Source organism: Oncorhynchus kisutch, linkage group LG15 (assembly GCF_002021735.2).
Source record: "Oncorhynchus kisutch isolate 150728-3 linkage group LG15, Okis_V2, whole genome shotgun sequence".
Lineage (NCBI taxonomy): Eukaryota > Metazoa > Chordata > Actinopteri > Salmoniformes > Salmonidae > Oncorhynchus > Oncorhynchus kisutch.
Window position 1 is genome coordinate 17187637 of NC_034188.2, and position 25225 is coordinate 17212861.

At 44.6% G+C, this 25225-nt stretch overlaps 1 protein-coding gene across 4 annotated transcripts in view; it reads right to left on the reverse strand.

Annotated features, from left to right (window-relative positions):
- The window catches only part of LOC109879822 (girdin-like), a 103330-nt gene that overhangs the window by 58644 nt on the left and 19461 nt on the right, over positions 1–25225 (reverse strand). For all 4 annotated transcript variants that reach the window (XM_031789739.1, XM_031789741.1, XM_031789742.1 and 1 more), the window contains 4 exons: positions 17584–17730; positions 17239–17431; positions 16949–17079; positions 16673–16744 (listed from right to left, as the gene is read on the reverse strand). In XM_031789739.1, coding sequence (XP_031645599.1) covers positions 16673–16744; positions 16949–17079; positions 17239–17431; positions 17584–17730 — 543 coding nt within the window. The remainder of the gene's footprint in view (positions 1–16672; positions 16745–16948; positions 17080–17238; positions 17432–17583; positions 17731–25225) is intronic.

Here is a 25225-nt window from a genome sequence, read left to right on the forward strand (position 1 = left end):
CACATCTAGATACATGTCAGACGACACAGTGAGGTTGAAACTAGCTACATGTCAGACAACACAGTGAGGTTGAAACTAGATACATGTCAGACAACACAGTGAGGTTGAAACTAGATACATGTCAGACGACACAGTGAGGTCACATCTAGATACATGTCAGACAACACAGTGAGGTTGAAACTAGATACATGTCAGACGACACAGTGAGGTCACATCTAGATACATGTCAGACCACAGTGAGGTCACATCTAGATACATGTCAGACGACACAGTGAGGTTGAAACTAGATACATGTCAGACGACACAGTGAGGTCACATCTAGATACATGTCAGACCACAGTGAGGTCACATCTAGATACATGTCAGACGGCACAGTGAGGTTGAAACTAGATACATGTCAGACAACACAGTGAGGTCACATCTAGATACATGTCAGACAACACAGTGAGGTCACATCTAGATACATGTCAGACAACACAGTGAGATCACATCTAGATACATGTCAAATAACACAGTGAGGTCACATCTAGATACATGTCAGATGACACAGTGAGGTTGAAACTAGCTACATGTCAGACAACACAGTGAGGTTGAAACTAGATACATGTCAGACAACACAGTGAGGTTGAAACTAGATACATGTCAGACGACACAGTGAGGTCACATCTAGATACATGTCAGACAACACAGTGAGGTTGAAACTAGATACATGTCAGACGACACAGTGAGGTCACATCTAGATACATGTCAGACCACAGTGAGGTCACATCTAGATACATGTCAGACGACACAGTGAGGTTGAAACTAGATACATGTCAGACGACACAGTGAGGTCACATCTAGATACATGTCAGACCACAGTGAGGTCACATCTAGATACATGTCAGACAACACAGTGAGATCACATCTAGATACCAGTCAAAGACAACACAGTGAGATTGAAACTAGATACATGTCAGACAACACAGTGAGGTCACATCTAGATACATGTCAGACGACACAGTGAGGTCACATCTAGATACATGTCATACGACACAGTGAGGTCACATCTAGATACATGTCAGACAACACAGTGAGGTTGAAACTAGCTACATGTCAGACAACACAGTGAGGTTGAAACTAGATACATGTCAGACAACACAGTGAGGTCACATCTAGATACATGTCAGACAACACAGTGAGGTCACATCTAGATACATGTCAAATAACACAGTGAGGTCACATCTAGATACATGTCAGACGACACAGTGAGGTTGAAACTAGCTACATGTCAGACAACACAGTGAGGTTGAAACTAGATACATGTCAGACAACACAGTGAGGTTGAAACTAGATACATGTCAGACGACACAGTGAGGTCACATCTAGATGCATGTCAGACAACACAGTGAGGTTGAAACTAGATACATGTCAGACGACACAGTGAGGTCACATCTAGATACATGTCAGACCACAGTGAGGTCACATCTAGATACATGCCAGACGACACAGTGAGGTTGAAACTAGATACATGTCAGACGACACAGTGAGGTCACATCTAGATCCATGTCAGACCACAGTGAGGTCACATCTAGATACATGTCAGACGGCACAGTGAGGTTGAAACTAGATACATTTCAGACGACAGAGTGAGGTCACATCTAGATACATGTCAGACAACACAGTGAGGTCACATCTAGATACATGTCAGACGACACAGTGAGGTTGAAACTAGCTACATGTCAGACAACACAGTGAGGTTGAAAGTAGATACATGTCAGACAAAACAGTGAGGTCACATCTAGATACATGTCAGACAACACAGTGAGGTCACATCTAGATACATGTCAAATAACACAGTGAGATCACATCTAGATACATGTCAGACGACACAGTGAGGTTGAAACTAGCTACATGTCAGACAACACAGTGAGGAAGAAAATAGATACATGTCAGACAACACAGTGAGGTTGAAACTAGATACATGTCAGACGACACAGTGAGGTCACATCTAGATACATGTCAGACAACACAGTGAGGCTGAAACTAGATACATGTCAGACAACACAGTGAGGTCACATCTAGATACATGTCAGACCACAGTGAGGTCACATCTAGATACATGTCAGACGACACAGTGAGGTTGAAACTAGATACATGTCAGACGACACAGTGAGGTCTCATCTAGATACATGTCAGACCACAGTGAGGTCACATCTAGATACATGTCAGACGGCACAGTGAGGTTGAAACTAGATACATGTCAGACGACATAGTGAGACACATCTAGATACATGTCAGACAACACAGTGAGGTCACATCTAGATACCAGTCAAAGACAACACAGTGAGATTGAAACTAGATACATGTCAGACAACACAGTGAGGTTGAACCTAGATACCAGTCAGACAACACAGTGAGGTCACATCTAGATACATGTCAGACAACACAGTGAGGTCACATCTAGATACATGTCAGACGACACAGTGAGGTCACATCTAGATACATGTCAGACAACACAGTGAGGTTGAAACTAGCTACATGTCAGACAACACAGTGAGGTTGAAACTAGATACATGTCAGACAACACAGTGAGGTCACATCTAGATACATGTCAGACAACACAGTGAGGTCACATCTAGATACATGTCAAATAACACAGTGAGGTCACATCTAGATACATGTCAGACGACACAGTGAGGTCACATCTAGATACATGTCAGACAACACAGTGAGGTTGAAACTAGATACATGTCAGACGACACAGTGAGGTCACATCTAGATACATGTCAGACAACACAGTGAGGTTGAAACTAGATACATGTCAGACGACACAGTGAGGTCACATCTAGATACATGTCAGACCACAGTGAGGTCACATCTAGATACATGTCAGACGACACAGTGAGGTTGAAACTAGATACATGTCAGACGACACAGTGAGGTCACATCTAGATACATGTCAGACCACAGTGAGGTCACATCTAGATACATGTCAGACGGCACAGTGAGGTTGAAACTAGATACATGTCAGATGACATAGTGAGGTCACATCTAGATACATGTCAGACAACACAGTGAGGTCACATCTAGATACATGTCAGACAACACAGTGAGGTCACATCTAGATACATGTCAGACAACACAGTGAGGTCACATCTAGATACATGTCAAATAACACAGTGATGTCACATCTAGATACATGTCAGATGACACAGTGAGGTTGAAACTAGCTACATGTCAGACAACACAGTGAGGTTGAAACTAGATACATGTCAGACAACACAGTGAGGTTGAAACTAGATACATGTCAGACGACACAGTGAGGTCACATCTAGATACATGTCAGACAACACAGTGAGGTTGAAACTAGATACATGTCAGACGACACAGTGAGGTCACATCTAGATACATGTCAAACCACAGTGAGGTCACATCTAGATACATGTCAGACGACACAGTGAGGTTGAAACTAGATACATGTCAGACGACACAGTGAGGTCACATCTAGATACATGTCAGACCACAGTGAGGTCACATCTAGATACATGTCAGACGGCACAGTGAGGTTGAAACTAGATACATGTCAGACGACATAGTGAGGTCACATCTAGATACATGTCAGACGGCACAGTGAGGTTGAAACTAGATACATGTCAGACGACATAGTGAGATCACATCTAGATACATGTCAGACAACACAGTGAGGTCACATCTAGATACATGTCAGACAACACAGTGAGGTCACATCTAGATACATGTCAGACAACACAGTGAGGTCACATCTAGATACATGTCAAATAACACAGTGAGGTCACATCTACATACATGTCAGACGACACAATGAGGTTGAAACTAGCTACATGTCAGACAACACAGTGAGGTTGAAACTAGATACATGTCAGACAACACAGTGAGGTTGAAACTAGATACATGTCAGACGACACAGTGAGGTCACATCTAGATACATGTCAGACAACACAGTGAGGTTGAAACTAGATACATGTCAGACGACACAGTGAGGTCACATCTAGATACATGTCAGACCACAGTGAGGTCACATCTAGATACAAGTCAGACAACACAGTGAGGTCACATCTAGATACATGTCAGACAACACAGTGAGGTCACATCTAGATACATGTCAGACGACACAGTGAGGTCACATCTAGATACATGTCAGACGACACAAGGAGGACACATCTAGATACATGTCAGACAACACAAGGAGGACACATCTAGATACATGTCAGACAACACAAGGAGGACACATCTAGACACATGTCAGATAACACAGTGAGAACATATCTAGACACATGTCAGATAACACAGTGAGGTTGAAACTAGATACATGTCAGACGACACAGTGAGGTCACATCTAGATACATGTCAATTAACACAGTGAGATCACATCAAGATACATGTCAGACAACACAGTGAGGTCACATCTAGATACATGTCAGATAACACAGTGAGGTCACATCTAGATACATGTCAGACGACACAGTGAGGTTGAAACTAGCTACATGTCAGACAACACAGTGAGGTCACATCTAGATACATGTAAGACAACACAGTGAGGTCACATCTAGATACATGTCAGACGGCACAGTGAGGTTGAAACTAGATACATGTCAGACGACATAGTGAGGTCACATCTAGATACATGTCAGACAACACAGTGAGGTCACATCTAGATACATGTCAGACGACACAGTGAGGTTGAAACTAGCTACATGTCAGACAACACAGTGAGGTTGAAACTAGATACATGTCAGACAACACAGTGAGGTCACATCTAGATACATGTCAGACAACACAGTGAGTTCACATCTAGATACATGTCAGACAACACAGTGAGGTCACATCTAGATACATGTCAGACAACACAGTGAGTTCACATCTAGATACATGTCAAATAACACAGTGAGGTCACATCTAGATACATGTCAGACGACACAGTGAGGTTGAAACTAGATACATGTCAGACGACACAGTGAGGTCACATCTAGATACATGTCAGACCACAGTGAGGTCACATCTAGATACATGTCAGACAACACAGTGAGGTTGAAACTAGATACATGTCAGACGACACGGTGAGGTCACATCTAGATACATGTCAGACAACACAGTGAGGTCACATCTAGATACATGTCAGACAACACAGTGAGTTCACATCTAGATACATGTCAAATAACACAGTGAGGTCACATCTAGATACATGTCAGACGACACAGTGAGGTTGAAACTAGATACATGTCAGACGACACAGTGAGGTCACATCTAGATACATGTCAGACCACAGTGAGGTCACATCTAGATACATGTCAGACAACACAGTGAGGTTGAAACTAGATACATGTCAGACAACACAGTGAGGTCACATCTAGATACATGTCAGACAACACAGTGAGGTTGAAACTAGATACATGTCAGACGACACAGTGAGGTCACATCTAGATACATGTCAGACCACAGTGAGGTCACATCTAGATACAAGTCAGACAACACAGTGAGGTCACATCTAGATACATGTCAGACAACACAGTGAGGTCACATCTAGATACATGTCAGACAACACAGTGAGGTCACATCTAGATACATGTCAGACGACACAGTGAGGTCACATCTAGATACATGTCAGACGACACAAGGAGGACACATCTAGATACGTGTCAGACAACACAAGGAGGACACATCTAGATACATGTCAGACAACACAAGGAGGACACATCTAGACACATGTCAGATAACACAGTGAGAACATATCTAGACACATGTCAGATAACACAGTGAGGTTGAAACTAGATACATGTCAGACGACACAGTGAGGTCACATCTAGATACATGTCAATTAACACAGTGAGATCACATCAAGATACATGTCAGACAACACAGTGAGGTCACATCTAGATACATGTCAGATAACACAGTGAGGTCACATCTAGATACATGTCAGACGACACAGTGAGGTTGAAACTAGCTACATGTCAGACAACACAGTGAGGTCACATCTAGATACATGTAAGACCACAGTGAGGTCACATCTAGATACATGTCAGACGGCACAGTGAGGTTGAAACTAGATACATGTCAGACAACACAGTGAGGTCACATCTAGATACATGTCAGACAACACAGTGAGGTCACATCTAGATACATGTCAAATAACACAGTGAGGTCACATCTAGATACATGTCAGACGACACAGTGAGGTTGAAACTAGCTACATGTCAGACAACACAGTGAGGTTGAAACTAGATACATGTCAGACAACACAGTGAGGTTGAAACTAGATACATGTCAGACGACACAGTGAGGTCACATCTAGATACATGTCAGACAACACAGTGAGGTTGAAACTAGATACATGTCAGACGACACAGTGAGGTCACATCTAGATACATGTCAGACCACAGTGAGGTCACATCTAGATACATGTCAGACGACACAGTGAGGTTGAAACTAGATACATGTCAGACGACACAGTGAGGTCACATCTAGATACATGTCAGGCCACAGTGAGGTCACATCTAGATACATGTCAGACGGCACAGTGAGGTTGAAACTAGATACATGTCAGACAACACAGTGAGGTCACATCTAGATACATGTCAGACGGCACAGTGAGGTTGAAACTAGATACATGTCAGACGACACAGTGAGGTCACATCTAGATACATGTCAGACCACAGTGAGGTCACATCTAGATACATGTCAGACAACACAGTGAGTTCACATCTAGATACATGTCAAATAACACAGTGAGGTCACATCTAGATACATGTCAGACGACACAGTGAGGTTGAAACTAGATACATGTCAGACGACACAGTGAGGTCACATCTAGATACATGTCAGACCACAGTGAGGTCACATCTAGATACATGTCAGACAACACAGTGAGGTTGAAACTAGATACATGTCAGACGACACAGTGAGGTCACATCTAGATACATGTCAGACAACACAGTGAGGTTGAAACTAGATACATGTCAGACGACACAGTGAGGTCACATCTAGATACATGTCAGACCACAGTGAGGTCACATCTAGATACAAGTCAGACAACACAGTGAGGTCACATCTAGATACATGTCAGACAACACAGTGAGGTCACATCTAGATACATGTCAGACGACACAGTGAGGTCACATCTAGATACATGTCAGACGACACAAGGAGGACACATCTAGATACGTGTCAGACAACACAAGGAGGACACATCTAGATACATGTCAGACAACACAAGGAGGACACATCTAGACACATGTCAGATAACACAGTGAGAACATATCTAGACACATGTCAGATAACACAGTGAGGTTGAAACTAGATACATGTCAGACGACACAGTGAGGTCACATCTAGATACATGTCAATTAACACAGTGAGATCACATCAAGATACATGTCAGACAACACAGTGAGGTCACATCTAGATACATGTCAGATAACACAGTGAGGTCACATCTAGATACATGTCAGACGACACAGTGAGGTTGAAACTAGCTACATGTCAGACAACACAGTGAGGTCACATCTAGATACATGTAAGACCACAGTGAGGTCACATCTAGATACATGTCAGATGGCACAGTGAGGTTGAAACTAGATACATGTCAGACAACACAGTGAGGTCACATCTAGATACATGTCAGACAACACAGTGAGGTCACATCTAGATACATGTCAAATAACACAGTGAGGTCACATCTAGATACATGTCAGACGACACAGTGAGGTTGAAACTAGCTACATGTCAGACAACACAGTGAGGTTGAAACTAGATACATGTCAGACAACACAGTGAGGTTGAAACTAGATACATGTCAGACGACACAGTGAGGTCACATCTAGAAACATGTCAGACAACACAGTGAGGTTGAAACTAGATACATGTCAGACGACACAGTGAGGTCACATCTAGATACATGTCAGACCACAGTGAGGTCACATCTAGATACATGTCAGACGACACAGTGAGGTTGAAACTAGATACATGTCAGACGACACAGTGAGGTCACATCTAGATACATGTCAGGCCACAGTGAGGTCACATCTAGATACATGTCAGACGGCACAGTGAGGTTGAAACTAGATACATGTCAGACAACACAGTGAGGTCACATCTAGATACATGTCAGACGGCACAGTGAGGTTGAAACTAGATACATGTCAGACGACATAGTGAGGTCACATCTAGATACATGTCAGACAACACAGTGAGGTCACATCTAGATACATGTCAGACGACACAGTGAGGTTGAAACTAGCTACATGTCAGACAACACAGTGAGGTTGAAACTAGATACATGTCAGACAACACAGTGAGGTCACATCTAGATACATGTCAGACAACACAGTGAGTTCACATCTAGATACATGTCAGACAACACAGTGAGGTCACATCTAGATACATGTCAGACAACACAGTGAGTTCACATCTAGATACATGTCAAATAACACAGTGAGGTCACATCTAGATACATGTCAGACGACACAGTGAGGTTGAAACTAGATACATGTCAGACGACACAGTGAGGTCACATCTAGATACATGTCAGACCACAGTGAGGTCACATCTAGATACATGTCAGACAACACAGTGAGGTTGAAACTAGATACATGTCAGACGACACGGTGAGGTCACATCTAGATACATGTCAGACAACACAGTGAGGTCACATCTAGATACATGTCAGACAACACAGTGAGTTCACATCTAGATACATGTCAAATAACACAGTGAGGTCACATCTAGATACATGTCAGACGACACAGTGAGGTTGAAACTAGATACATGTCAGACGACACAGTGAGGTCACATCTAGATACATGTCAGACCACAGTGAGGTCACATCTAGATACATGTCAGACAACACAGTGAGGTTGAAACTAGATACATGTCAGACGACACAGTGAGGTCACATCTAGATACATGTCAGACAACACAGTGAGGTTGAAACTAGATACATGTCAGACGACACAGTGAGGTCACATCTAGATACATGTCAGACCACAGTGAGGTCACATCTAGATACAAGTCAGACAACACAGTGAGGTCACATCTAGATACATGTCAGACAACACAGTGAGGTCACATCTAGATACATGTCAGACGACACAGTGAGGTCACATCTAGATACATGTCAGACGACACAAGGAGGACACATCTAGATACGTGTCAGACAACACAAGGAGGACACATCTAGATACATGTCAGACAACACAAGGAGGACACATCTAGACACATGTCAGATAACACAGTGAGAACATATCTAGACACATGTCAGATAACACAGTGAGGTTGAAACTAGATACATGTCAGACGACACAGTGAGGTCACATCTAGATACATGTCAATTAACACAGTGAGATCACATCAAGATACATGTCAGACAACACAGTGAGGTCACATCTAGATACATGTCAGATAACACAGTGAGGTCACATCTAGATACATGTCAGACGACACAGTGAGGTTGAAACTAGCTACATGTCAGACAACACAGTGAGGTCACATCTAGATACATGTAAGACCACAGTGAGGTCACATCTAGATACATGTCAGACGGCACAGTGAGGTTGAAACTAGATACATGTCAGACAACACAGTGAGGTCACATCTAGATACATGTCAGACAACACAGTGAGGTCACATCTAGATACATGTCAAATAACACAGTGAGGTCACATCTAGATACATGTCAGACGACACAGTGAGGTTGAAACTAGCTACATGTCAGACAACACAGTGAGGTTGAAACTAGATACATGTCAGACAACACAGTGAGGTTGAAACTAGATACATGTCAGACGACACAGTGAGGTCACATCTAGATACATGTCAGACAACACAGTGAGGTTGAAACTAGATACATGTCAGACGACACAGTGAGGTCACATCTAGATACATGTCAGACCACAGTGAGGTCACATCTAGATACATGTCAGACGACACAGTGAGGTTGAAACTAGATACATGTCAGACGACACAGTGAGGTCACATCTAGATACATGTCAGGCCACAGTGAGGTCACATCTAGATACATGTCAGACGGCACAGTGAGGTTGAAACTAGATACATGTCAGACAACACAGTGAGGTCACATCTAGATACATGTCAGACAACACAGTGAGGTCACATCTAGATACATGTCAGACAACACAGTGAGATCACATCTAGATACATGTCAAATAACACAGTGAGGTCACATCTAGATACATGTCAGATGACACAGTGAGGTTGAAACTAGCTACATGTCAGACAACACAGTGAGGTTGAAACTAGATACATGTCAGACAACACAGTGAGGTTGAAACTAGATACATGTCAGACGACACAGTGAGGTCACATCTAGATACATGTCAGACAACACAGTGAGGTTGAAACTAGATACATGTCAGACGACACAGTGAGGTCACATCTAGATACATGTCAGACCACAGTGAGGTCACATCTAGATACATGTCAGACGACACAGTGAGGTTGAAACTAGATACATGTCAGACGACACAGTGAGGTCACATCTAGATACATGTCAGACCACAGTGAGGTCACATCTAGATACATGTCAGACAACACAGTGAGATCACATCTAGATACCAGTCAAAGACAACACAGTGAGATTGAAACTAGATACATGTCAGACAACACAGTGAGGTCACATCTAGATACATGTCAGACGACACAGTGAGGTCACATCTAGATACATGTCAGACGACACAGTGAGGTCACATCTAGATACATGTCAGACAACACAGTGACGTTGAAACTAGCTACATGTCAGACAACACAGTGAGGTTGAAACTAGATACATGTCAGACAACACAGTGAGGTCACATCTAGATACATGTCAGACAACACAGTGAGGTCACATCTAGATACATGTCAAATAACACAGTGAGGTCACATCTAGATACATGTCAGACGACACAGTGAGGTTGAAACTAGCTACATGTCAGACAACACAGTGAGGTTGAAACTAGATACATGTCAGACAACACAGTGAGGTTGAAACTAGATACATGTCAGACGACACAGTGAGGTCACATCTAGATGCATGTCAGACAACACAGTGAGGTTGAAACTAGATACATGTCAGACGACACAGTGAGGTCACATCTAGATACATGTCAGACCACAGTGAGGTCACATCTAGATACATGTCAGACGACACAGTGAGGTTGAAACTAGATACATGTCAGACGACACAGTGAGGTCACATCTAGATCCATGTCAGACCACAGTGAGGTCACATCTAGATACATGTCAGACGGCACAGTGAGGTTGAAACTAGATACATTTCAGACGACAGAGTGAGGTCACATCTAGATACATGTCAGACAACACAGTGAGGTCACATCTAGATACATGTCAGACGACACAGTGAGGTTGAAACTAGCTACATGTCAGACAACACAGTGAGGTTGAAAGTAGATACATGTCAGACAAAACAGTGAGGTCACATCTAGATACATGTCAGACAACACAGTGAGGTCACATCTAGATACATGTCAAATAACACAGTGAGATCACATCTAGATACATGTCAGACGACACAGTGAGGTTGAAACTAGCTACATGTCAGACAACACAGTGAGGTTGAAACTAGATACATGTCAGACAACACAGTGAGGTTGAAACTAGATACATGTCAGACGACACAGTGAGGTCACATCTAGATACATGTCAGACAACACAGTGAGGCTGAAACTAGATACATGTCAGACAACACAGTGAGGTCACATCTAGATACATGTCAGACCACAGTGAGGTCACATCTAGATACATGTCAGACGACACAGTGAGGTTGAAACTAGATACATGTCAGACGACACAGTGAGGTCACATCTAGATACATGTCAGACCACAGTGAGGTCACATCTAGATACATGTCAGACGGCACAGTGAGGTTGAAACTAGATACATGTCAGACGACATAGTGAGACACATCTAGATACATGTCAGACAACACAGTGAGGTCACATCTAGATACCAGTCAAAGACAACACAGTGAGATTGAAACTAGATACATGTCAGACAACACAGTGAGGTTGAACCTAGATACCAGTCAGACAACACAGTGAGGTCACATCTAGATACATGTCAGACAACACAGTGAGGTCACATCTAGATACATGTCAGACGACACAGTGAGGTCACATCTAGATACATGTCAGACGACACAGTGAGGTCACATCTAGATACATGTCAGACAACACAGTGAGGTTGAAACTAGCTACATGTCAGACAACACAGTGAGGTTGAAACTAGATACATGTCAGACAACACAGTGAGGTCACATCTAGATACATGTCAGACAACACAGTGAGGTCACATCTAGATACATGTCAAATAACACAGTGAGGTCACATCTAGATACATGTCAGACGACACAGTGAGGTCACATCTAGACACATGTCAGACAACACAGTGAGGTTGAAACTAGATACATGTCAGACGACACAGTGAGGTCACATCTAGATACATGTCAGACAACACAGTGAGGTTGAAACTAGATACATGTCAGACGACACAGTGAGGTCACATCTAGATACATGTCAGACCACAGTGAGGTCACATCTAGATACATGTCAGACGACACAGTGAGGTTGAAACTAGATACATGTCAGACGACACAGTGAGGTTGAAACTAGATACATGTCAGACAACACAGTGAGGTTGAAACTAGATACATGTCAGACGACACAGTGAGGTCACATCTAGATACATGTCAGACAACACAGTGAGGCTGAAACTAGATACATGTCAGACAACACAGTGAGGTCACATCTAGATACATGTCAGACCACAGTGAGGTCACATCTAGATACATGTCAGACGACACAGTGAGGTTGAAACTAGATACATGTCAGACGACACAGTGAGGTCACATCTAGATACATGTCAGACCACAGTGAGGTCACATCTAGATACATGTCAGACGGCACAGTGAGGTTGAAACTAGATACATGTCAGACGACATAGTGAGACACATCTAGATACATGTCAGACAACACAGTGAGGTCACATCTAGATACCAGTCAAAGACAACACAGTGAGATTGAAACTAGATACATGTCAGACAACACAGTGAGGTTGAACCTAGATACCAGTCAGACAACACAGTGAGGTCACATCTAGATACATGTCAGACAACACAGTGAGGTCACATCTAGATACATGTCAGACGACACAGTGAGGTCACATCTAGATACATGTCAGACGACACAGTGAGGTCACATCTAGATACATGTCAGACAACACAGTGAGGTTGAAACTAGCTACATGTCAGACAACACAGTGAGGTTGAAACTAGATACATGTCAGACAACACAGTGAGGTCACATCTAGATACATGTCAGACAACACAGTGAGGTCACATCTAGATACATGTCAAATAACACAGTGAGGTCACATCTAGATACATGTCAGACGACACAGTGAGGTCACATCTAGATACATGTCAGACAACACAGTGAGGTTGAAACTAGATACATGTCAGACGACACAGTGAGGTCACATCTAGATACATGTCAGACAACACAGTGAGGTTGAAACTAGATACATGTCAGACGACACAGTGAGGTCACATCTAGATACATGTCAGACCACAGTGAGGTCACATCTAGATACATGTCAGACGACACAGTGAGGTTGAAACTAGATACATGTCAGACGACACAGTGAGGTCACATCTAGATACATGTCAGACCACAGTGAGGTCACATCTAGATACATGTCAGACGGCACAGTGAGGTTGAAACTAGATACATGTCAGATGACATAGTGAGGTCACATCTAGATACATGTCAGACAACACAGTGAGGTCACATCTAGATACATGTCAGACAACACAGTGAGGTCACATCTAGATACATGTCAGACAACACAGTGAGGTCACATCTAGATACATGTCAAATAACACAGTGAGGTCACATCTAGATACATGTCAGATGACACAGTGAGGTTGAAACTAGCTACATGTCAGACAACACAGTGAGGTTGAAACTAGATACATGTCAGACAACACAGTGAGGTTGAAACTAGATACATGTCAGACGACACAGTGAGGTCACATCTAGATACATGTCAGACAACACAGTGAGGTTGAAACTAGATACATGTCAGACGACACAGTGAGGTCACATCTAGATACATGTCAAACCACAGTGAGGTCACATCTAGATACATGTCAGACGACACAGTGAGGTTGAAACTAGATACATGTCAGACGACACAGTGAGGTCACATCTAGATACATGTCAGACCACAGTGAGGTCACATCTAGATACATGTCAGACGGCACAGTGAGGTTGAAACTAGATACATGTCAGACGACATAGTGAGGTCACATCTAGATACATGTCAGACAACACAGTGAGGTCACATCTAGATACATGTCAGACGACACAGTGAGGTTTTTATGGAACGGTCTGCCTACCCATGTCAGAGACGCAAACTCGGTCTCAACCTTTAAGTCTTTACTGAAGACTCATCTCTTCAGTGGGTCATATGATTGAGTGTAGTCTGGCCCAGGAGTGGGAAGGTGAACGGAAAGGCTCTGGAGCAACGAACCGCCCTTGCTGTCTCTGCCTGGCCTGTTCCCCTCTTTCCACTGGGATTCTCTGCCTCTAACCCTATTACAGGGGCTGAGTCACTGGCTTGCTGGGGCTCTCTCATGCCGTCCCTGGAGGGGGTGCGTCACCTGAGTGGGTTGATTCACTGTTGTGGTCATCCTGTCTGGGTTGGCGCCCCCCCCCCCCCCTTGGGTTGTGCCGTGGCGGAGATCTTTGTGGGCTATACTCAGCCTTGTCTCAGGATGGTAAGTTGGTGGTTGAAGATATCCCTCTAGTGGTGTGGGGGCTGTGCTTTGGCAAAGTGGGTGGGGTTATATCCTTCCTGTTTGGCCCTGTCCGGGGGTGTCCTCGGATGGGGCCACAGTGTCTCCTGACCCCTCCTGTCTCAGCCTCCAGTATTTATGCTGCAGTAGTTTGTGTCGGGGGGCTGGGGTCAGTTTGTTATATCTGGAGTACTTCTCCTGTCCTATTCGGTGTCCTGTGTGAATCTAAGTGTGCGTTCTCTAATTCTCTCCTTCTCTCTTTCTTTCTCTCTCTCGGAGGACCTGAGCCCTAGGACCATGCCCCAGGACTACCTGACATGATGACTCCTTGCTGTCCCCAGTCCACCTGGCCATGCTGCTGTTCCAGTTTCAACTGACCTGAGCCCTAGGACCATGCCCCAGGACTACCTGACATGATGACTCCTTGCTGTCCCCAGTCCACCTGGCCATGCTGCTGCTCCAGTTTCAACTTCCACCTGACTGTGCTGCTGCTCCAGTTTCAACTGTTCTGCCTTATTATTATTCGACCATGCTGGTCATTTATGAACATTTGAACATCTTGGCCATGTTCTGTTATAATCTCCACCCGGCACAGCCAGAAGAGGACTGGCCACCCCACATAGCCTGGTTCCTCTCTAGGTTTCTTCCTAGGTATTGGCCTTTCTAGGGAGTTTTTCCTAGCCACCGTGCTTCTACACCTGCATTGCTTGCTGTTTGGGGTTTTAGGCTGGGTTTCTGTACAGCACTTTGAGATATCAGCTGATGTACGAAGGGCTATATAAATACATTTGATTTGATTTGATTTGATTTGAGGTTGAAACTAGCTACATGTCAGACAACACAGTGAGGTTGAAACTAGATACATGTCAGACAACACAGTGAGGTCACATCTAGATACATGTCAGACAACACAGTGAGGTCACATCTCGATACATGTCAAATAACACAGTGAGGTCACATCTAGATACATGTCAGACGACACAGTGAGGTTGAAACTAGCTACATGTCAGACAACACAGTGAGGTTGAAACTAGATACATGTCAGACGACACAGTGAGGTCACATCTAGATACATGTCAGACGACACAGTGAGGTTGAAACTAGATACATGTCAGACGACACAGTGAGGTCACATCTAGATACATGTCAGACCACAGTGAGGTCACATCTAGATACATGTCAGACGACACAGTGAGGTTGAAACTAGATACATGTCAGACGACACAGTGAGGTCACATCTAGATACATGTCAGACCACAGTGAGGTCACATCTAGATACATGTCAGACGGCACAGTGAGGTTGAAACTAGATACATGTCAGACGACATAGTGAGGTCACATCTAGATACATGTCAGACAACACAGTGAGGTCACATCTAGATACCAGTCAAAGACAACACAGTGAGATTGAAACTAGATACATGTCAGACAACACAGTGAGGTTGAACCTAGATACCAGTCAGACAACACAGTGAGGTCACATCTAGATACATGTCAGACAACACAGTGAGGTCACATCTAGATACATGTCAGGCGACACAGTGAGGTCACATCTAGATACATGTCAGACGACACAGTGAGGTCACATCTAGATACATGTCAGACGACACAGTGAGGTCACATCTAGATACATGTCAGACAACACAGTGAGGTTGAAACTAGATACATGTCAGACAACACAGTGAGGTCACATCTAGATACATGTCAGTATAACGGTTTAGTGAACCACACCCCCGTGATGAGTAACGTTCTCTTAGACCTGAAGAATTTGTTTGCCTCCTAGGCTTTAGCTTAGAGGTTTAACACAGACTTGTCCAAACCTAGTCGGTCACATCAGCTCACCTCTCTTAGTGTATTCTGATGTTCTGCCTCCAGACAGGCCAGCTCCTCCCTCACCTCCGGCAAATCAGCTTGCTGCAAAATATAGCAGACAGTTGGATCCTCCAATAGCAGTACCCTTAGCCTGAACACTAATACATGTACTTGGCAAGCCAAAAGGTTCCCTGTGTAGCGTCTCATTCTTCTCAAGGTTAATTTTCCTTGCTACTGTTGCCTTTGTCTGCTCTCTGGAGGTTTACTCTAGACTCATTCTATTTTTATTGATTGATTGACACTTACCCTCTGACCCCTGACCTCCTGTTCAGACTGCAGGTCCTCCAGACGTCTCCTCAGCTCGGCATTCTCATTTTCAGCTCCCAGAAGTCTCAGTGACGACGCCTCACCCACCTCCACACTCAGAGGCTTCAGATCTGACAGGGGAGACAGATATATAATTGCATTGCTTTGGCAACAGTGGTACCCATTCATGCCATTAAAGTTTATTTGAATTTGAATTAGAGAGGAGGGGTAGTTGACAATAATCAAACAATTTAACTGAAAAGACACAACAGACAGGCAGACTGACTGACCAATATCTTCTCTTAGCTCCTCTCTTAGCCCAGCCTCCTCGTCAGATTCCACCTCTGATTGGTGGAAATGTCGAGCCGCTGTCATCGTGCCTGTATTGTTGTTGTTGTGTCTAAGCAAATGTCTAAGCTCCGCCTCCAGGCCCATGTTCATCTCTAACAGCTCATCGACCCTCTGCCTCTCAGTGTCCTGCTCCTACACACACACACACACACACACACACACCAGCAAATGAGGGAAATGTCTATGTGAGCCCAACCAGCAGATGCCAAATTCCTTACTTGTGATTCACAAACATGTTTGGTTAAAACACACATTACCACATACACATTACCACCATTACCTACCCCTTCCAGGTCTACGAGTCTCTGTCGCAGCAGCAGATTGTCCCTCTCCAGCTCCCGTAGGCTGGAGCAGCGTTGCCGTGTGTCTGCCAGCTGCTCCTCCAGCAGGACTCGGGTCTCCTGCAGCGCCACACACAGCTGCTGCTGCTCCTACAGGGGGTTCCACACAGGGACAGGGGACAGAGACACAGAGAGAGACAGAGAGACACAAGGACAGAGACACAAAGAAAGACAGGGGATGGAGACAGAGAGAGAGAGACAAAGACAGAGACACAAACAAAGACATGGGATAGAGACAGAGAGAGACAAGGACAGAGACACAGAGAGAGACGGGCATGGAGACAGAGACAGAGACAGGAACAGAGACAGAGAGAGAGACAAAGACAGAGACACAAAGAAATACAAGGGATAGATACAGAGAGAGAGACATATTGTAGAGAGGGGAACATCAGGTCCTAACAGCCTGGTACTCAGCGCTCCATCAGGTCGTAATGGCCTGGTATTCAGGGCTCTATTGTCCCTCCATCAGGTCCTAATGGCCTGGTACTCAGGGCTCTATTGTCCCTCCATCAGGTCCTAATGGCCTGGTACTCAGGGCTCTATTTTCCCTCCATCAGGTCCTAATGGCCTGGTATTCAGGGCTCTATTGTCCCTCCATCAGGTCCTAATGGCCTGGTACTCAGGGCTCTATTTTCCCTCCATCAGTTCCTAATGGCCTGGTATTCAGGGCTCTATTGTCCCTCCATCAGGTCCTAACGGCCTGGTACTCAGCGCTCCATCAGGTCCTAATGGACTGGTAATCAGGGCTCTATTGTCCCTCCATCAGGTCCTAATGGCCTGATACTCAGGGCTCTCTATTGTCCCCTCCATCAGGTCCTAACGGCCTGGTACTCAGCGCTCCATAAGCACTCCATCACCTGTCGGGCAGCGAGAGCATGCTCCTCTAACAGGAATATCACTTGTCAGACAGTGAGAGCATGCTCCTCTAACAGGAATATCATCTGTCAGACAGTGAGAGCATACTCCTCAAACAGGAATATCATCTGTCAGACAGTGAGAGCATGCTCCTCTAACAGGAATATCACCTGTCAGACAGTGAGAGCATGCTCCTCTAACAGGAATATCATCTGTCAGACAGTGAGAGCATGCTCCTCTAACAGGAATATCACCTGTCAGACAGTGAGAGCATGCTCCTCTAACAGGAATCCTACAGGTATCCTACAAAATGGGCCGGTGGGGAAAGTGCGTGGCCTCCATTCCCTACTCGAGTGCATACAGATAACCTCTTTTTCCCCTGCCCCTGTTCCTACAAATCGAATCAACCGCCACAGCCCCACTAACACCTATACTACATGTAGAAACTGCAACAATGTCATGACTGCCACAGCCCCACTAACACCTATACTACATGTAGAAACTGCAACAATGTCATGACTGCCACAGCCCCACTAGCACCTATACTACATGTAGAAACTGCACCAATGTCATGACTGCCACAGCCCCACTAGCACCTATACTACATGTAGAAACTGCAACAATGTCATGACTGCCACAGCCCCACTAACACCTATACTACATGTATAAACTGCAACAATGTCATGACTGCCACAGCCCCACTAGCACCTATACTACATGTAGAAACTGCACCAATGTCATGACTGCCACAGCCCCACTAGCACCTATACTACATGTAGAAACTGCAACAAAGTCATGACCGCCACAGCCCCACTAACACCTATACTACATGTAGAAACTGCACCAATGTCATGACTGCCACAGCCCCACTAACACCTATACTACATGTAGAAACTGCACCAATGTCATGACCGCCACAGCCCCACTAACACCTATACTACATGTAGAAACTGCAACAAAGTCATGACCGCCACAGCCCCACTAACACCTATACTACATGTAGAAACTGCAACAAAGTCATCAATATTGAGGGAGCTCACCTTCTGTAAGCCCATTTGCAAACACAGAGGGGAAGTAGCTTGGGAAAGGGGCTACGGGTTGTTTTTGGGAATGGGCTAAGGGTTGTTTTGGGAAGGGGATAAGGGTTGTTTTTTGGAATGGGCCAACCATCAGCTGTGTGGCTACAGTTGACAGTAGAGTTGGTGTGGTGTGGTACCATCAATTGTGTCTGTCAACAGTATGTTGTGTATTGGTGCCGATACCTTCGATAGTGTCTCTGTGTACTAAACAGTGTGTGGTGTATTGGTGCCGATACCTTCGGTAGTGTCTCTGTGTACTAAACAGTGTGTGGTGTATTGGTGCCGATACCTTCCGTAGTGTCTCTGTGTACTAATGGTGCCGATACCTTCCGTAGTGTCTCTGTGTACTAAACAGTGTGTAGTGTATTGGTGGAGATAACTTCAGTAGTGTCTCTGTGTACTAAATAGTGTGTAGTGTATTGGTGGAGATACCTTCAGTAGTGTCTCTGTGTACTAAACAGTGCGTGGTGTATTGGTGCCGATACCTTCGGTAGTGTCTCTGTGTACTAAACAGTGTATGGTGTATAGGTGCCGATACCTTCGGTAGTGTCTCTGTGTACTAAACAGTGTGTGGTGTATTGGTGCCGATACCTTCGGTAGTGTCTCTGTGTACTAAACAGTGTGTGGTGTATTGGTGCCGATACCTTCCGTAGTGTCTCTGTGTACTAAACAGTGTGTGGTGTATTGGTGCCGATACCTTCGGTAGTGTCTCTGTGTGCTAAACAGTGTATGGTGTATAGGTGCCGATACCTTCGGTAGTGTCTCTGTGTACTAAACAGTGTGTGGTGTATTGGTGCCGATACCTTCGGTAGTGTCTCTGTGTACTAAACAGTGTGTGGTGTATTGGTGTCGATACCTTCCGTAGTGTCTCTGTGTACTAAACAGTGTGTGGTGTATTGGTGCCGATACCTTCGGTAGTGTCTCTGTTGCACTAAACAGTGTGTGGTGTATTGGTGCCGATACCTTCGGTAGTGTCTCTGTGTACTAAACAGTGTGTGGTGAATTGCTGCCGATACCTTCGGTAGTGTCTCTGTGTACTAAAACAGTGTGTAGTGTATTGGTGGAGATACCTTCAGTAGTGTCTCTGTGTACTAAACAGTGTGTAGTGTATTGGTGGAGATACCTTCAGTAGTGTCTCTGTGTACTAAACAGTGTGTAGTGTTTGGTGGAGATACCTTCAGTAGTGTCTCTGTGTACTAAACAGTGTGTAGTGTATTGGTGGACATACCTTCAGTTGTGTCTCTGTGTACTAAACAGTGTGTAGTGTATTGGTGGAGATGCCTTCAGTAGTGTCTCTGTGTACTAAACAGTGTGTAGTGTATTGGTGCCGATACCTCGGTAGTGTCTCTGTGTACTAAACAGTGTGTGGTGTATTGGTGCCGATAACTTCCGTAGTGTCTCTGTGTACTAATGGTGCCGATACCTTCGGTAGTGTCTCTGTGTACTAAACAGTGTATGGTGTATAGGTGCCGATACCTTCGGTAGTGTCTCTGTGTACTAAACAGTGTGTGGTGTATTGGTGCCGATACCTTCGGTAGTGTCTCTGTGTACTAAACAGTGTGTGGTGAATTGCTGCCGATACCTTCGGTAGTGTCTCTGTGTACTAAACAGTGTGTGGTGTATTGGTGCCGATACCTTCGGTAGTGTCTCTGTGTACTAAACAGTGTGTGGTGTATTGGTGTCGATACCTTCCGTAGTGTCTCTGTGTACTAAACAGTGTGTGGTGTATTGGTGCCGATACCTTCGGTAGTGTCTCTGTGCACTAAACAGTGTGTGGGTGTATTTGGTGCCGATACCTTCGGTACGTGTCTCTGGTACTAAACCGTGTGTGGTGTGAATGACGGCGATACCTTCGGTAGGTTCTCTTGGCTACTAAACAGTGTGTAGTGTATTGGTGGAGATACCTTCAGTAAGTGTCTCCTGTGTACTAACAGTGTGTAGTGTAATTGGTGGAGATACCTTCAGTAGTGTCTCTGTGTACTAAACAGTGTGTAGTGTTTGGTGGAGATACCGTCAGTAGTGGTCTCGGTGTACTAAACAGTGTGTAGTGTATTGGGTGGACATACCTTTCAGTTGTGTCTCTGTGTACCGAAACAGTGTGTAGTGTATTGGGGGAGATGGGGCCTTCAGTAGTGTCTCTTGTGTCCTAAACAGTGTGTAGTGTATTGGTGCCAGATTACCTCGGTAGTGTCTCTGTGTACTAAACAGTGTGGGTGGTGTATTGGGGTAGTGTCGGTGTACTAAACAGTTCCGGGTATTGGGTGACGATTAACTCCGTAGGTCTCTGTACTAATGGTGACCGATACCTTCGGTAGTGTCTCTGTGTACTAAACAGTGTATTGGTGTATAGGTTGCCGAACCTTCGGTAGTGTCTCTGTGTACTAACAGTGTGTGGTGTATTTTGTGCGATTACCTTCGGTAGTGTCTCTGTGTACTAAACAGTGTGTGGTTGAAATTGCTGCCGATACCTTCAGGTAGTATGTCTTCTGTGTACTAAACAGTGTTGTGGTGTATTGGTGCCGATACCTTCCGGTAGTGGTCTCTGTGTACTAAACAGTGTGTGGTGTATTGGTTGTCGATACCTTCCGTAGTTGTCTCTGTTGTACTAAACAGTTGTGTGGTGTATTGGTGCCGATACCTTCCGGGTAGTGTCTCTGTGCACTAAACAGTGTGTGGTGTCTTGTGCCGATACCTTCGGTAGTGTCTCTGTGTACTAAACAGTGTGTGGTGAATTGCTGCCGATACCTTCGGTAGTGTCTCTGTGTACTAAACAGTGTGTAGTGTATTGGTGGAGATACCTTCAGTAGTGTCTCTGTGTAATAAACAGGTGTAGTGTATTGGTGGAGATACCTTCAGTAGTGTCTCTGTGTACTAAACAGTGTGTAGTGTTTTGGTGGAGATACCTTCAGTAGTGTCTCTGTGTACTAACAGTGTGTAGTGTATTGGTGGACATACCTTCAGTTGTGTCTCTGTGTACTAAACAGTGTGTAGTGTATTGGTGGGAGATGCCTTCAGTAGTGTCTCTGTGTACTAAACAGTGTTGTAGTGTATTGGTGCCGATACCTCGGTAGTGTCTCTGTGTACTAAACAGTGTGTCGGTGTATGGTGCCGATAACTTCCGTAGTGTCTCTGTGTACTAATGGTGCCGATACCTTCGGTAGGTGTCTCTGTGTACTAAACAGTGTATGGTGTATAGGTGCCGATACCTTCGGTAGTGTCTCTGTGTACTAAACAGTGTGTGGTGTATTGGTGCCGATACCTTCGGTAGTGTCTCTGTGTACTAAACAGTGTGTGGTTGAATTGCTGCCGATACCTTCGGTAGTGTCTCTGTGTACTAAACAGTGTGTGGTGTATTGGTGCCGATACCTTCGGTAGTGTCTCTGTGTACTAAACAGTGTGTGGTGAATTGCTGCCGATACCTTCGGTAGTGTCTCTGTGTACTAAACAGTGTGTAGTGTATTGGTGGAGATACCTTCGGTAGTGTCTCTGTGTACTAAACAGTGCGTGGTGAATTGGTGCCGATACCTTCGGTAGTGTCTCTGTGTACTAAACAGTGTGTAGTGTATTGGTGGAGATTACTTCAGTAGTGTCTCTGTGTACTAAATAGTGTGTAGTGTATTGGTGGAGATACCTTCAGTAGTGTCTCTGTGTACTAAACAGTGCGTGGTGTATTGGTGCCGATACCTTCGGTAGTGTCTCTGTGTACTAAACAGTGTGTGGTGTATTGGTGCCGATACCTTCCGTAGTGTCTCTGTGTACTAAACAGTGTGTGGTGTATTGGTGCCGATACCTTCGGTAGTGTCTCTGTGTACTAAACAGTGTATGGTGTATAGGTGCCGATACCTTCGGTAGTGTCTCTGTGTACTAAACAGTGTGTGGTGTATTGGTGTCGATACCTTCCGTAGTGTCTCTGTGTACTAAACAGTGTGTGGTGTATTGGTGCCGATACCTTCGGTAGTGTCTCTGTGTACTAAACAGTGTGTGGTGTATTGGTGCCGATACCTTCGGTAGTGTCTCTGTGTACTAAACAGTGTGTGGTGAATTGCTGCCGATACCTTCGGTAGTGTCTCTGTGTACTAAACAGTGTGTAGTGTATTGGTGGAGATACCTTCAGTAGTGTCTCTGTGTACTAAACAGTGTGTAGTGTATTGCTGGAGATACCTTCAGTAGTGTCTCTGTGTACTAAACAGTGTGTAGTGTATTGGTGGAGATACCTTCAGTTGTGTCTCTGTGTACTAAACAGTGTGTAGTGTATTGGTGGAGATACCTTCAGTTGTGCCTCTGTGTACTAAACAGTGTGTAGTGTATTGGTGGAGATACCTTCAGTTGTGTCTCTGTGGAGATACCTTCAGTAGTGTCTCTGTGTACTAAACAGTGAGTAGTGTATTGGTGGAGATACCTTCAATAGTGTCTCTGTGTACTAAACAGTGTGTAGTGTATTGGTGGAGATACCTTCAGTTGTGTCTCTGTGTACTAAACAGTGTGTAGTGTATTGGTGGAGATACCTTCAGTAGTGTCTCTGTGTACTAAACAGTGTGTAGTGTATTGGTGGAGATACCTTCAGTTGTGTCTCTGTGTACTAAACAGTGTGTAGTGTATTGTTGGAGATATCTTCAGTAGTGTCTCTGTGTACTAAACAGTGTGTAGTGTATTGGTGGAGATATCATCAGTTGTGTCTCTGTGTACTAAACAGTGTGTAGTGTATTGGTGGAGATACCTTCAGTAGTGTCTCTGTGTACTAAACAGTGTGTAGTGTATAGGTGGAGATACCTTCAGTAGTGTCTCTGTGTACTAAACAGTGTGTAGTGTATTGGTGGAGATATCTTCAGTTGTGTCTCTATGTACTAAACAGTGTGTAGTGTATTGGTGGAGATACCTTCAGTAGTGTCTCTGTGTACTAAACAGTGTGTAGTGTATTGGTGGAGATACCTTCAGTAGTGTCTCTGTGTACTAAACAGTGCGTGGTGAATTGGTGCCGATACCTTCGGTAGTGTCTCTGTGTACTAAACAGTGTGTAGTGTATTGGTGGAGATAACTTCAGTAGTGTCTCTGTGTACTAAATAGTGTGTAGTGTATTGGTGGAGATACCTTCAGTAGTGTCTCTGTGTACTAAACAGTGCGTGGTGTATTGGTGCCGATACCTTCGGTAGTGTCTCTGTGTACTAAACAGTGTATGGTGTATAGGTGCCGATACCTTCGGTAGTGTCTCTGTGTACTAAACAGTGTGTGGTGTATTGGTGCCGATACCTTCGGTAGTGTCTCTGTGTACTAAACAGTGTGTGGTGTATTGGTGCCGATACCTTCCGTAGTGTCTCTGTGTACTAAACAGTGTGTGGTGTATTGGTGCCGATACCTTCGGTAGTGTCTCTGTGTGCTAAACGGTGTATGGTGTATAGGTGCCGATACCTTCGGTAGTGTCTCTGTGTACTAAACAGTGTGTGGTGTATTGGTGCCGATACCTTCGGTAGTGTCTCTGTGTACTAAACAGTGTGTGGTGTATTGGTGTCGATACCTTCCGTAGTGTCTCTGTGTACTAAACAGTGTGTGGTGTATTGGTGCCGATACCTTCGGTAGTGTCTCTGTGCACTAAACAGTGTGTGGTGTATTGGTGCCGATACCTTCGGTAGTGTCTCTGTGTACTAAACAGTGTG